At 31.3% G+C, this 16,209-nt stretch overlaps 1 protein-coding gene across 1 annotated transcript; it reads right to left on the bottom strand.

The window, feature by feature from the left end:
• Window positions 1–5,194: 5,194 nt before the first annotated feature.
• On the bottom strand, window positions 5,195–8,167 carry LOC125841228 (scarecrow-like protein 22). Its single transcript, XM_049520308.1, has 2 exons — window positions 7,715–8,167; window positions 5,195–7,521 (listed from the first exon to the last, which is right to left on the bottom strand). Exon 2 carries the CDS (start codon window positions 7,519–7,521, stop codon window positions 5,419–5,421), a length of 2,103 nt encoding a protein of 700 aa, XP_049376265.1. The 5' UTR covers window positions 7,715–8,167; the 3' UTR covers window positions 5,195–5,418.
• Window positions 8,168–16,209: the final 8,042 nt, after the last annotated feature.

The raw sequence follows: 16,209 nt of genomic DNA on the forward strand, positions 1-16,209 counted from the left end.
AAGGTTCTTGCTGTCTTGCGGAGCAGGGAATGTGGGACCCGTATTGTTTTCCCGGGTTTTGGGTTAGGGAATAGTCCAGAAACTTCTAATGGGCTTTACGGCCCAGCAATTGTGAGACTTACAACTTATAATGGCCCAATTCAAATGGGACCGAGGGGGGAGAAAGAGGCCCAATGTCGTTCCTTTGTGCTCTTAAAATTGACTGGTCTTTAATTTTTGCTCCACCTATCTCATATATTTAATTTTTTGTTTCTATTGCTTATTTAAAAAAAAGTTAATGGATGAAGTATTTTTATTAATGCATACTTGCTTCGTTTGGCAAAAGCTTTTGTAACATTTATAGAGTTTATTATCTTCTGAAACTAAACTTTCTTTTGCTCGATATAAATTATTTATGAATTAAGTTATCCGACATAATATTTGTAGTATTTTATCTAAATTTGTTATAGTGTTTAAAAAGTTAAGTTCAATATTTTTATAGACATATGTGCTTTATTCCTTTTTAGTTGAATAGCGCGCGTGTTTTTTTGGATTTTGATGTGTTTTTGGCCATTTTGTGTTTGAAAGTTCATTTTATTTAGTTTTATTTGAAGTATTGAAGGACAAAATAAGGGCATTTCTGCGAAAGAACCTTCCTTAATTTGTAAAAAGTTTGTTGATATCCTATTTAGTGAAATGCACAAAGACCCGTTATGGGTGTTGCCCTTTAATTTATACTCAAATTGATTTTTTTGTAAGTTTATCTGTTTTACGAAACAACATGAGACATACGTGACTGAAAGTAAAATTTTGTATTTGACTCAGATATTTTTATCTAAAATGTGTTCTTGTGAAATTCAAACATCGAAATCTTTTGTTTGAAGTTTGATAAAATATTCTTCACTAAAATTTTACCTAATTATATGATTCTTATTGATTATGTTATTCTATTTAACAAATCTCAAACTAATGTTATTCGAAATGGAAATAAAAGTACTAGAACTCCACTATATGTTTTAAATTTTTTGGCAGGACTAAGAAACTTCTATAAACATAAGAATTAAAGTGAATAAGCAAACATACCTAACACTGATCACAATTAGTTAACCTATATATAATATTTCTTTCTTTGTTTTGTTTCTCATCTGGTGCTCGGTATCTATATTGGCACCCGACTAAATTTGGATTCGCGTAGGAAGGTCTCACATTAGGAATAAAGCATTCTCTAAGAAAGGTCACTCTGTAACCATGGAGACTCGAACGCGAGACCTCTTGATTAAGGATGAAAGAGTACTTATCACTCCCCGTGCAACTCTTATAGGTATATATGAAATACTTGAAAGTTGAAACAACGCAATATAGAATTGAATAGACTTTTGCTTTTTCTTGCAAGTTGTGTCATCACTAGATGTCTAAGAGTTGTGAGAAAGACAAAACCAAAGTGCTTGGTTGCCATTACCCTTTGCCCATCACTTGTTTTTTTATCAGTTGAAGAGGAAGGATGGATATAAATCACCAAGTTATATTTTTAAAAAAAAACATTTTTAAAAACTTTTATTTTTTATAAATAAAATAAGTTTAGAAAAACAATCCACACCACAATCTAGTTAGAAGAATGTCTGCCAAAGCCAAAGAAATGTTATTATTCATTGGATGGGCTAAGGATGGACCACTTTAGCACCCCCAAAACTAATATTCAATGGATCACATTCTTTCTCCCTTACTCCATCACATGGGCTTTGCCTCTAGGCCTTCACATTTTGTAGTATAGCCTATATTTGAAAAAATATAGTCCTTTTATTACTAAAAAAATGAAACACTTTTAGTCAAGATGAAATGTGTTTGGTAGGGTTGTTTATCGGTCGATTTGTTTTGATTTAGAATGACATTGATTCATTTATTAGACATTAGTTTATTAATATATTAAACTGATAATTGAACTATTAACTTATGGGTTTTTCGAAAATAGTCTATGTACTTTCAGGAGGTAGTGGTAAGCCCTATGTAACATTTTAGCCTCCTCAAACTCAACTTTTCACTGAATATGTTATTGGTTGATATGGGTTATTTCACAATCGTTAACACCACTTCGTGATTCAGTCATCGATTTAATCGATATTAACAGTTAACTTATATTTTTGAACGTTGTAATAAAATATAAAAAGGAACATGTGATTCTACAGTCTACACGATATATATATAGTAGTATGTAGTTGTAGAATTCGAGTCATCCTAACTTCCCAATTTATTTGTCCCAACAATTTTCAGAACCTAAGATTCTTGCGAGCTTTGAATTTTACCTATTTTTTATCGGGAAAGAGATTGTCAAGCAGGTGAAATTGAAATGAAACTTAGGGAAGAAAATAAATAGTCCCCATTGTGGGTAGTAGTATATGTAGAACCAAAAGAAAAACTATAATACATAAACTAGATAATCTTATTTGGAACCACCAAAATATCTATGAAGCTAGTGTGAAAATAAATCTTATTAGGTAATTGATTAAATCATTAAGAAAATTTAAAGGAATTGTTAAGCGAATTGATAATAAGTTAATATAAATACACAATTATTTTCAAATTGTTATATATATGAGAAATTTAGTTCTGCTTGTGCAAGCTTGTTCATATTATCATCCCAAATTTCAATAAAGAAAACACGTGGTAAATTGCTAACCAATAGTACCATTCATAAAAATTCATATAAATGACCCCAACTTTATTGAAATTAAGCTTTGTTACCATAGAAATCTCATGGAATATTTGGTTCCTAACCGGTGATTGTAAATATTTTTTTTTGTTTTTCTACTTATAAGTTTTTATTTGGAGGTGGGGTGAGGGTGAATTCACAAGCTTATTTTTTTATATGCTTTTTGGCACAAATTAAAGGTACCTATCAAGTTTAATATTGAAGTCTTTCAAAAATGAAAACGACATATTGTTTGTATTAGCTTCTTTGAGGTAGATTGTATATAATTAAATGATTAATGTTTGTCATGTTCAACATTATATTATATCTATTTCCTAAAGATAAAATATTATCCAAAAATATTGGTCCTACTAATTAATTTCATGTCCACTTGCCTTGTGGTCTACGTTGGATTTGAGATAAAGTTTTACTTTGAAAAAATTACAAATATTTTTAGATTATATTATTGAGCTCAATCAAACATGACCCATGTGGTCTGGTTAAGTGGATGGACTAAATTATTCAAGTTGATGATAACAAATTCAATGAATGAAATGTATAATAATAACTTAGCATGTATTATGTAATCCTAATTACCTACCACCATTCTAAAATAATGATTAGAATTTTGTATTTTCAAAAGAATGATGGAACTAATGACGTACGATACTCATAAAATATAATATAACAATCATATAATATATAGTTGTTATTTGTTATAATATAACAATGATATTATATATAGTTGTTATAATAATGACTCTTTAACTAATTTTTTAACCACTCCAAATTCAGGGCCATTGTATAATGGGAATGCTCTAACTACATGGCTTTGGGAAATATACATTTGTTTATTTAATAACAATAAAGTTCGAATCAATTTGAATGCATCTCAATTTTTTCATCGACAAATACTCAATAACTCAAGGTATCAAAGTTATAAGCAAATAGAAGAAATCATCTCGTCTCGCATTTTATCCATTTTCATTAACCACAAGTCCACACTCTTAGTCGTAGAAAATTCTGTGTTTCAAATTTTAAAAATACAGGCGTTTTTGTTGTTACAAGACTTTTGAAACTTGTTAACTTAAGCATATATCATAACGTTGTGTCGCTATAGAACTTTCTCAATAAGAGAACATAGAAATGTGTTCTTTTTAAATGGAACTAATAAGAAAATAGTGTCATATAAACTGAGACGAAATGAAGGAATCTCATAGAGTAAGAATAACAATAGGGAAAAAAATGAATATTGTGCAACATGTACTTGAGAGTTTTATCAGATCAGATGAGCAAAATAAAAGAGTAAAAGTACAAACCTTTAGAAAACAATATGCATGTCAAGAAAGAACAGACAACCAAAAAGTAAGGACCATTTTGTTCCTCTTTATTTCCTTTTAAGCAAAAACTCCAACTATGTAATCCCATTAGTGGGGTCTGGGGAGGGTGGTGTATACACAGCCTTACCCCTACCTACCTGCCTTGTGAAGATAGAGAGGTTATTTCCGATAAACTCTGGGCTCTCAAGTAAAGCTTAAAAGATTGATTACAGAAGAATGAATTCATTCCTTCATAGCAGCAATCAAATACTAGATGTGTTGCCTGTGACTTGCACCAAATAGAACAGAAGCAACACTAGTGTCAATTCTCACAAGGACTAATAGATATTTGTGGCTCTACTTTGTGGAGTATATACTTGCAACTCGTAAACGTGCATAATTTTAACTAAATACAGACTGAGAAGGAGCCACATATCAATCAATTCATCAACTACGCCTCAGAGCAGAAACTGAATCGACTACAACCTTTATACGTATGCTGATAGAATCAGCACACTAGATTCTTCGTATCATATGATCATTTTACTAAGTTTCAAGTATCAGGACAGTTATACAGTCAAACTAGATTCCTTCATTCTCCTTGGAAACTACATAAGACAGACCTTTGGTTAGACATCTTAGTCTACCCGACTTTTGACTTCAACTTGAAGGAGCAAGTTTTCGCATCTGTTGTTGAGTTGCATAGTCAGGATCCACTAGGAATCTATTCTAGACCGACCTATCGGCCATAAATCTATCTTACTCTTCCTTGGTGATCTCTTTTTTGCACTCTTAACTGAAGTTTAGAATACTGTTTCTTGATTAGTACAGTAAGAGTGTAGACATGTCATAAATTGCTGTCCAGGACATGCCTCTTATCTGGTTCTAATCTATCCTACCAATATATCTATCAAGATGAACATATACAACCCCATCATTTTAGGGAAAAAAAACTATTCAATTAGGAACGGACTTGCGTTTGAACAAGAAACTAAGCACAACCAGCCAGAGAAACAGGTTATAACTATACAGCTACATACAATTTTCACTAAAGCAAACAACTGAATGATGACATTAGCATTCATCAATCAAGGATCAGACAGTACTTATCCAGAAATCATTTTAATATTTGTTAGAATTTAGCGATTGTATCAAAACATAGAAAAGATAGCAATAGATACACAGGAAAATGTAGAAAGATACAGCAAACTGATTATAAAACAGCAACGATAGTTAGGATTTGTTTAATGCGGAACACATGCCTACAAAGTCAAGACTACATAAGGAAAATAAGACATAAACGTAAAATTGTACAGGGACACAGATAGCAATGTAATTCTGATTTTTTAACAGACATCAAATTTGAAGAGTCAAAACCTCTAGTAGTAGTTGCTGTTATAAGAAAATCTCTTCTGGCTTCAGAAGAAAAGCTCCTCAGCACCTCCAAGTCACAGCTGACAAGAGCTCCTGCTGCTTCCAGCATAGCACAAGTGACGTCTGTCGCTTCTGGACGTGAAACCCTCCTACCTGAGTTCTCTTAACAACACATTCAGCCTGGATTTCAGTCATATTACTAAATGCAACAGGCAAAAATCCTGCAGAAGCAAAAAGGTTTCTCCATGGGGGAAGCTGATCAGGGGATCGGAGGCGCCCCAAGATCATGTTCTCAATGCTAGGCTGGAAGAGAGACCTCTCTATCTTTTTCTCAGTGTCTGGACTTATATTAGCAGCATCAATACTAGCTAAGAGTGTCTCGTAATACTGGAGAGCATGGATGAGGTGATGCTTTAAGGGGAGTTCTGTACGTTCACATCCGCGTTCCAGTGATACAACAACTTTAGGAGATAGTTGCTTCATGCAGTGAAGAAGTGAAGGAAATGCTAACGGACAGCTTGAAATAGACCAGATAGGGAAATTTATAGCAATTGCCTCACACTCAGATGACCTCAAGGTGGACAAGGGATAAAACTTAGGGTCAAAGGAATCCAAGTTAATAACTTCAAGCTCAAATCGTATTCCCGCATCATTAGCAAACTGTGTTAAACTTTCATGCATGATGCCAATTTCGACAGAGTGGTGGGTTGATGGGGAGGCAAAGGCTGTAATCTTTAGAGATGTTGCCTTTCTATTGCTACTTGGAAGCTCTTGCATAAACGAGGACCATTGAGCACCAAAACCAATGTCAAAATCTATTATGTGAATTTGCTCAGCATCCCCAAGAGCTTCAAGAATAGCCTGATTGGAGGTGAAATTCATAAATTGGATAAGTGGAGATATTTCGGAAAAGGCCTTGTACGCATCCATTTTAAGCACACAATCAAATGGGGTGGGACTTCTTGGAGGCAAAAATGTGGATGTGCAAGGCAAAAGGAAAGGCAACTGCAGAGCCTCCTTGATATAAAAAGCAGCCCTCCTTGAGGGTTTCCCAATGGGAGAAAGCTGTTGATTGAGCCGCGCCAATATCATTTGCGCGTTTGAGAATTGTCCAGCCAGCAATAGTTCAGAGGCCTGAAAAATCTGGTCATAAATAAACTGTTGTTCCTGCAATTGATGACGAGGCACCATCAAATTACCATTACCACCACCACCAGCTGCCTCAAGCTTAGGTACAATCAATGGCTTTGGCTGAAACTGGTGAGGAGGCAGCAAATTGACTTGTGGTTGCATTTGTCCCAGTGGTTGTTTCCTCAACATGAAGTCACAATTGGCATCAAAAAATGGAACTTTGGGCAATAGAGCACCTCCGAGGGTACCCGGATTGTGGCGTTTGGGCGGAGGCTGTTCTTGATTGATGTCATAAGACGACCCTAAAATGTTAACACAAGCAACATTCTGGAATTGAGTTTGGGTTGCCATTACTTGTGGACCAAAAGGTTGAGGCTTCTGTTCTAGAGAAGGATTGACATTCAGGTTTTCGAAGTTATTGTTTCGACTATTTATTGAATCTATGACAGAACTAAGTTTTTCAATGTTGGCATTCAGACAGATATTTGAACCAGAAAAAGAGACATTATCTGAATGAGCTAAAGAACCTGTAGCTGAAACCTCAAATCCAGAGCTTTGAAGAGAGACTCCACAACCCAAATCCCCATTGAGTAATTGCTTCAAGCTGACTGATGGGTCCTCCACATCGCCGGAAATCCACCGGAGAAAGCTTTGGTCGGAGCCAGCAAATTCAGGCAACAAATTATCCAAATCTCCAAATCCAAGACCAGATTTTTCAGGCTCCAACCCTACCGTGAATGGCTGCAGCTCCGTCACTAACTCCTCCTTCCGGCCATCAGTTTTCCCACTTCCGACACCGGGAACTGCGGTATTTCCACCATGTTGAGCACCATAAGAGCATGAGGAAGATGAAGCTGAAGGACTTGGACTTCTTGTATCCAACACAGAAACAGGTTCATTTCTTGTAAAGTTTGCGTCTTTCTTGCAAATTGCTGCTTCTGGTGAAGAAGATGAAGAAATTGAAGGCACAAAACCAGAAACACCAAGAACCCCTTTTGCTGGTAGGTTGCTACTTTGAGGTATTACAATCATCTGAACAGAAAAACAAAAAAAAATCAGTAAACCCCACCACAAAAACAGCAACAAAAGAGGGAAAAATGGTTTTCTTGCCTTTTTCTACTTGGTGGATCTTATATTTTACCAAGATTTTACCAAAAATATGAACTTGGTCTCCATTTCATCTGACAAACATTGAAAAAAATCAAGAAGATATTTCATTTCTTACCTTCAAGATCTTATTTTTCTACCAAGATTTCTTCAAGAACAGCTTCTTTTCCACAGAAAAACAAATCCCACAAACAGAAAACAGAGTCATTTGCTGTAAAAATATAAGCTTGGTCCCCATTTGAGCTCCATTAAAGCAAATAACCCTATAATCCTCTGGTTCTTCTTGCAGTTCACTATTCTTGTCTATGGGTTGCCTCTTTTCTTTGTATAGACTATAGAAGCTAGGGCCAGTAGCTAAGCTTTCTTGATTTTCTTCTGCTTTAATTTTTTTTTCTTTGTTTTGTTCTGACCTCTTTTATGTCGCAGTCTGTAGAGTCACCCTCTGTTCTGCCACGGATGTCTGCATCAGAAAAAAAGTAAAACAAGGTGACCCTCTTTCCTCTATCTTCCTCTGTTTTCTCTCTACTCTATGCTACTTCTTCACCCCCATTCTTTGTTTTCATCTTTACCCTTCTCTCCTCCACGCCCCATTCCTTTTTCGTATTTATATTGAAATTCGATTAAATTTATATTAAAATTTCATTAATTTAAATTTGTGATATAAGTATTATAGTGTATACAATAAATGAAAGGAAAATTCTTTTGGCCAAAAAATTTGATCAAAATGATATTATAGATTTTTTAAATTTTTAACCAAATTTTCTAACCAATTAGCATTATCCTAAATGAAATATTGGTTTAGAGTATTTGAAAGCATCTACAAAACCAATAACGAGCATAGTTGATTGTAGAATCTGTACCCTCATGCAATCTTGTTTGTCGCTCGAGCTAACTTTCGATCGAAGACTATCGTTGAAAAATATTTTTTCTTTCCGTAACATGAACAAGAGAAGAAATACCTTTGGGTGAGATCTGAATATAAGAAATAAGACTCATTTAAACATATATTTTACTTTTTAAAAAGATTATAATTTTATGAATAAAAACCTCATAAATTGATCTTATCAAAATTAAATTTAAAATCTATAATTAAATACTAGTTAATTCAAAATTTTGTAAATAAGAGTAGATAAATTTAATCAATCTCAATACAAAATTTTGAAATTTGGAATTTAAAATGGATGAGCAAATAATAAAAAAGTTATTTGTCAGTTTTTGAGGGTTAACGAGAAGAAAGTGGTAAAAAAGTCATTTTAACTTTGGTGACATGTGTTTTTACCCATCGGGAAACGAGAAGGGAGAAAAAGGTAATAATAGAGCAGGGTCCGCACCGCAGGCAAATTGGAGGTCACTGAACTATTAAAAAGTACGATATAGTCCCTTGAGTTCTGTTATCTACTGTATAGTCCTGTAAAATGTAAATTATATATTTTTCTTGTGGGGATGGAAATTGGGACCATTTTGTAGTTTTCTATAGGGTGTAAAATATAATTTAAAATGAATCAAATTGAGCCTATAAGTACTATTATATGGTCCATCAACTACTGTTTGCTAGTACTATTTAGTCCTGCAAATTTTATTTTCAAGTCCTTTTCTTAAATATAAAGATCTTATGTACTATGTAGGATATATTAGTTATGATGTTATTTAATTTTTTAATTAAAATGATTTTGAGCCTATTTTTTAACTAAGTCAAGTATTGAATAATCCTTTAATGTTCGTCCTTCTTGTATGTCTTTTTTCAAAAAAAGTTGAAAGTGTTATATTGAAGCTTTTTGTTTTGAAATTTCAAGTTAAAAATGCAAAATCATAATGAAGTTGGAATCTTTATCTTCCATTTTATCATAAATGTCAAAGTTGAAATTTTAAATTTTTTAAATTTGACATATATTTTATTTTTAAAAAAAAAGGTAAAATATTGCGAGTGAAAGTAAAATTTCTTCCAAAAATATAATATGAACAAAATTTCAAAATCTAATTTAAAATCTATGGACAAACAAACATTAAAGAGACAACAATAACATATCCCATGAAATTTCACATGTGGTGTATAGGAATTAGGAAGGATAGAGTGTATCCAAATTCATACTCCTACCTTATGGAGGTAAGGAAACCATTTTCGGAGGATCCTAAACTCGAGAATAACATATCATAATAATGAAAAGGAAAACGGCAGGAGAAACAAAACCACTTAAAGAAACATATAGCAATCACATAATAATGTGATAACCTAAACACAAATAAACAATAGAAAATGACTGAATAAAAAATAAAAACACTATAAGAAAATGACTAAACCCCTCAAAAATCAAGACAACACTTCATACCTACTAACATTCTACCCTAATACGAGACCTCCACACCCTCATATCTAATGACATGTCCTCGATAATATGGACTTGCGTCATGTCCTGTTTAATCATCTCTATTCAATATTTTTTTGGATCACCTCTACTTTTTTCGTACCCATGATATCTTACCTCTCGCACCTCCTCACTAAGATATTTGCGCATTTGTTTTTCATATGTACAAATCATCTTAGTCTTGCTTTCTTCATCTTGTCAAACTACGAAGATCACTTTCACCTTGTCACATATATCTTCATTTCTAATCTTACTAGTTCTTGTATGCTAACACATCCATCTCAACATCCTCATTTTCACGACTTACATCTTCTGCACATGGGAATTCTTGACTGACCAACAGTACTCTGCCCCATATAACAACGTCGATCTAACCATTACTTTGTAGAACTTACCTTTACATTTAGGTGGTACCTTCTGCCTTCGGAGACAAGCCTCCATTTCATCTACACAACATCAATACAATGAGTGACATCATTATCGATGTTTCCACTTACCTGAATTACCGACCCAAAATACTTAATCTCAAATATCTGATTAAACACTAGCTTATTTGATAGTTAAAAGATATACTATCAAAAATAACGAACCAAACTGAAGAGAACTTAAGACAATTGAAATAGTCATAAACTTCACATTCAAGTGTTCATCTTTTACAAAAAAAATAAGTCAAGTTGAATAGTTTTATATTATATTTATTAAAACGAGATAATAATGTACTCTATTTATAATCGTACCTAACTAATATGTGAACCAAACCACTTCGCGATTTTTAAAATGACAGTGGAACATCCCTTGGAATATTGTGCAAATTGTGGTACAATTATTTTGGAAGTTCTCAATTTTCACGACAAAATTGTTGGTGCAAATTGAGGATTGAAAATAACCTTAGCTTGCAGATATTTTGTCCTCTTTTGCTGCGTAGACCAAGGTTTTGCATGTAAAAATAATACTAATATTAGTACATGATTCGTATAAATTTTCATACTCAAATTGAATTGAGTTAAATGTGTTATTTAAAATTAAATCGATCAATAAAAAAATGATTTAAAAATCATAATATAAAGGAGGGAAAGTAGTATATTAATTTTATTTGATGATTAAATAAATTATAAAAAAATATGTAATTCCCTTGTCATGCTAAGACGCTTTCACCGAGGGTATACCATTAGCTAAAAGATTAGTTAATGAGTCCTGCAATACGCAAATCAAATTTCAATGGAGCGTTAATGTGGACATCAAACACTATCGGGGTGGAACTTTTTTAAAAAAATTAACTAAAAGATTATGGAAGATATAAATTAGTGTGGAAGGTTAATAAGTAATTGGGCATAGTATTTTGTTATTCGATTTCTAGTAGCTATGTGTTATTTCTTGTATTTCGACATAGTATGTTGTAGGTATTGTTCTTTTCCTTTTCTTTTTTTCTTTTCAAACTGCTTTCTCATGTTATTTTTAGTAGTTTGTTAGAGCTTTATCGTCACTTTTGTTGGTATTTCTTTTCCGAATTGCTTTGTTATGTGTTTTCTTGAGTTCGAGATCGTCTATCGCTCTCTACCTTCCAAGATAGAGATAAGTAAGTTCTCATACAAACCATCCATCGTAAATACATTTATGCGTTTACACTAGATATGCTATTACTAAATGTTTGATGAGTTACTTTTGAATTTATCATAAATTCTAAATATTTTATCTCACTTTATTTGAATTTTATTTTTTTTTTGTAAAAATGAGAGAAAAGATATCAATTTTCTCATATTTAAAGCACTTTTTCAATTACTGAAGTTTGAAAATAAAATCCAATATTTCATCTAATCTTTAATCTTTCCCGCTTAAATCAAATCAAAACGAGTAAAGTTCTCTATCCGGTCTGGGAAAAAAACCCGGTTTATCTTTCTCAGTAGTGAAGCGTTTGAAGTCCAAATAAAGTAAAGCGCGTGGGTCAAAGAAAGTTAAACCATGGTTAATAAATGACGGCGAAGTTCCCCCGTTCCTGGATTTATTTACCCGCTTTAACTTTTTTACTTTTTGCAAAGTTGCAAGGATAAAACGGTAAAAAAGTGACCAGTCAGTAATCCTTTTTTTTTTCCTTTTTTATTTAAGCTTTGCAGGCTTTTGTTTTTCCTCAAGTTGCTATCTAGGGGTATTTTGGTCCATAAAAAGACTAATCATTTTTTCCCCTTTTGTCTCTTTGTTTAAATTAAAGTAGAAATATTGAATTAAGGACTAATTTTGCTTGATTTATACTCCTTTTTATCCCATTATTATATAATCTCTTTGTCCCTAATTAGTTGTTCATTAATTAAAAACTTAAGAGTTTCAAGAAACTCTACATTTTTCAAAATAATTAATTGAGGGTATAATAAGTAAAAAAAATTGTTCTTTCTTGATTTATCAAAATGGACAAGTAATTAGAGATAACTAAAAAAAAAGTGGACAATTAATTAAAAACAGAGGAAGTATATTACTAGTCAATTTTCAACTCCAATTTAGAAGGTAACAGTTGCATTCGAGGATAACCTATTTTTACTACTTTGAAGCGTATGTTATAATTAATGCATTCAAATTTTCCTTACTAATAACGTTATAACCTTAGATAAAAATATTGAAAGTTTACTGTCAAATATCATATCTGAATTATTGCAACTTTTAATATAAATACATGAAGTTAATACTAAAATAAATAAACTTGTAAAATTTGTATATTGGAGTTATAATAGCATAAAACGGTGAAAAGCTCTACCAACTCTTTGAATTAGTTGGCATACCTCTGCAAATTTTCAATAATTTTTAAAGTCCAAGTGTACGTTCAAATATAACTTCAATTTTTAAATACTATTAATCACCTTTCTTAGGCAAATGATATGCAAAATGACAGACATGCCCTTGAGAATTTGGTATATTTATCACAAGGCTAAAGGTAAGCTTTTCTTTTGAGTTAAAGCTTAGGAAAAGAAGGTCGTTTTGGCTGAGCATTGTTCACTTTTTATACCTTCCTATTTTTAAGTATACTTTGTAGTAAAAATTTAGTTCCTCGTAAACTGAGCCAATTTCATTGCTTTTTTAGGCAATTAACTACTGTTTCTTTACCTTTTTCCTTTTCTCACCTTTTATAATTTATGGTTATGACATATGGGACCACATTATTTTTTTCTTCATATAATGGCGTTTTTGGACTTCGGATCAATTTTTACACAACTCAATTATTTTCATATGATACTCCTATCCACTACTTTCCGTTAACAATAGATATTTATGTAATTCTATCTATCAAAATCACGATAAAAAAATACTTAATTTTTGTCTAAGATACGAACTTGAGACTTTACATTCTCCTCCTACTCCGTTGACCACTAAACTATTTTCTTGAACCATATTTTATGTAACATATGAAAATAATATAAAATAATAATAATTCTTGGAGCAAACTATACTCTGATTGAGATTTAAGGTATTTTGGACTAAGCATTATAATCAATATTTTAATTTTCAAATTAAGGTTACAAATCTTTAGTGTCACCAAACAGGAATTACATTTGCTTGAACATTAATAAAAACATAATTTGCCAAAAAGCTTGGCCTAATTAATTATTTTTCTTCTGTTAATAAACTTTTAATATAGGATAGGATTAGTTTTTTTTTTCTTTCCCCTAATGGTTAATAGATTGAGTACGAAGGTGGGAGGTTTGGAGTTATAAAATTATATTTGTGTTTAATAGGATATAGTTAGTGCAAATCGAGATGTTTAATAGGTAGTATGTGAAGATGAAGTATCGAAATGAAAATTCATGACAAGTTTGAAGGGTCGCCAATATATATGGCCTTGAAACAATATACTTTTTATAAGATTATCATTTATCATCAACAAGAATTGTGACAGAATGAATAAGATTTCTTCATCTTTAATCATAAAAATTTAATTGAGCACTTGAACTTTGAGAGTGATGAAACCCTGGGTAGGAGCACTTTTTCCAATAATTGGTCATACAAATTGTGAATTTAAATTAATTTGATTATTGAAATAAGACCGGCAAGATTATTCGATGCCCTTAATAAGCAAGGAAATGAGACATAAAAGTGGGATTTGATTTTGTAGCTTTTTATCAAATTATTTTTAATTTTATGTGATTTTTACAAAAAAAATTAATTTTCCACAATATAAAATAGAAAATACACTAGATATCTCATAATAGTAACATGGAAGTAAGATAGCAAGTAGCAAGCACAGCCACTTAATTAATATGTTTGTATTCATCGAAAAATGTTGAAACAAATGTTAAAAAGGAAGACCTAAAAATGGAAACATTGACCAAAAAGAGTGTTATTTTGCCTAGCAATCTTGTCTTTCTTTGATTTCAAATTTTTCATTTCTTATAGATAAATTTTCACATGTTATAAACTTATAATCCATCAAAAAGAAGACAAGGGAAAAATGCATAATCCAATAAGAAGAAGCAGTGAGTCGGTCCACAATGTTATGGAGCATTTTATCTTTTTTATATAAAAATTTTCAACGTAAATTTAAAATTAATCGACTCTATTATAAATATCAGGGTGACTTTAGAAAGTGAGCAATTGTAAAGTGAAACATTTCCACATCAAATTGATTTCTTTGTGACCAAGAAATTAACTTTGCTTAATACACATTGTGCCCACTAGGTCAAATTGTTGTTTTATATATCTGTCATCCTTTTTTGGTTATTATAATTAAATAATTCTTTTTTCTCCGAAATTCATATTTTATTCTTCATGTCCATTGATTAACTTATATTACATTTATATAATTAGTGCCACATTCCTCACACACACATATAATTTAAAATTTCTATTTGAATTGTACGTGGTAGAATGATTATGATCTTATTATTCTTAAGTAAAGGTTTCAATTTGAGTCCTACATATTGCTAACAATTATATTAGAATGTGCTTTTTTCTTAAATAGGTCTTATATGGTGCGAATTTGAATTAATCAAAATCCTAACATGAATATCAAACACTGAATACAAACCATAAGAAAAAGAAAATCTTCTTTAATATACTGTTCTTAATGTGGATGTGTTCTTTCAAACATATATATTTTATCATGTTATAAGTAACAACATAGACTTTAGATTTGTTTGATATTGGACATGGATAGGCATTAAGCACTTGCCTTGTAAGACTAAGCTACAAAAGATTGGTTTGAAATTTCGATGCAAATCGTAGTAAGATAAATAAGATTTCTCCACTTTTAATTAGAGGTGTTAGTTTGAGTCCTACGTATGATAAAAATCATGTTAGGATGACTTCTTTCTTAGGTGTGAATTCAAATTAATCGAAATCATAACATGAATGCCAAACACTTGATAATGCCACATTTCTCACACTCCCTCCAAATAAAGTTTGAAAGTTCTATGTGAATTATGGTAAGATGAATAAAATCTTTCTACTCTTGATTTGAGGTATCTATTTGAGTCCTACGTATAATAACAATCATATTAAAATGTGTTTTTCCTTTAATAAATCTTACATATCATGAATTCAAATTAATCAAAATCCTAACAAAAATATACCAATGTACACTCGATAGAAACCAAAAAAAAAAAAAAAAACTTCTTTAGTATACTGTACTTAATATTGATATGTTCTTTCAAATATATTCAATCATGTTAGTAGCAACGTATAGACTTTTAATTTGTCTGTTAATTACTGGACATGGATAAACATTAAGCACTTGCCTTGAAAGACTAAGTTACATAAGATTTGTTTAATTCACTAATAAGCCATAATGTTTGATTGACCTAATCATTGATGATAAAGCAAATAGGATCAATTAATCCAAAAGTTAAACTTTATTAATAATAGATACAAAAATATATTATCTTCACATGCATGATGTTTATTACTTAATTGTAATTAATTGGTAATTTTATAATTATTTATTTTTATCATCTAATATTTAAATTATTTGATATGATATAAATATCAAGTATGAATATATATATATATATATATATATATATATATATTACTCCTATTTAGAAATGGGAGTTTGGGAGGACCAACATTGCACTAAAGAGTTGGACTAAAAGCTATAGAAATTGTACATTGAGGCCCACCAAAAAGATGAACTATTCTTTTTTTCTACTTTCCATTCTCCCCTTTTACTCTCTTTAGTTTATCTTCCATCTTAAATTTTTCATAGATCTTTAAAATATTTTGAATTATTAATTATTATGAATTATAATGTTTTGATTTTTACGTAGTTTAC

The sequence above is a fragment of the Solanum stenotomum genome, chromosome 10 (assembly GCF_019186545.1).
Source record: "Solanum stenotomum isolate F172 chromosome 10, ASM1918654v1, whole genome shotgun sequence".
Taxonomy (NCBI): domain Eukaryota; kingdom Viridiplantae; phylum Streptophyta; class Magnoliopsida; order Solanales; family Solanaceae; genus Solanum; species Solanum stenotomum.

Excerpts from the sequence above, each read along its gene's own strand:
- LOC125841228 (XM_049520308.1), bottom strand. The coding sequence starts at position 7,521 with ATGATTGTAATACCTCAAAGTAGCAACCTACCAGCAAAAGGGGTTCTT.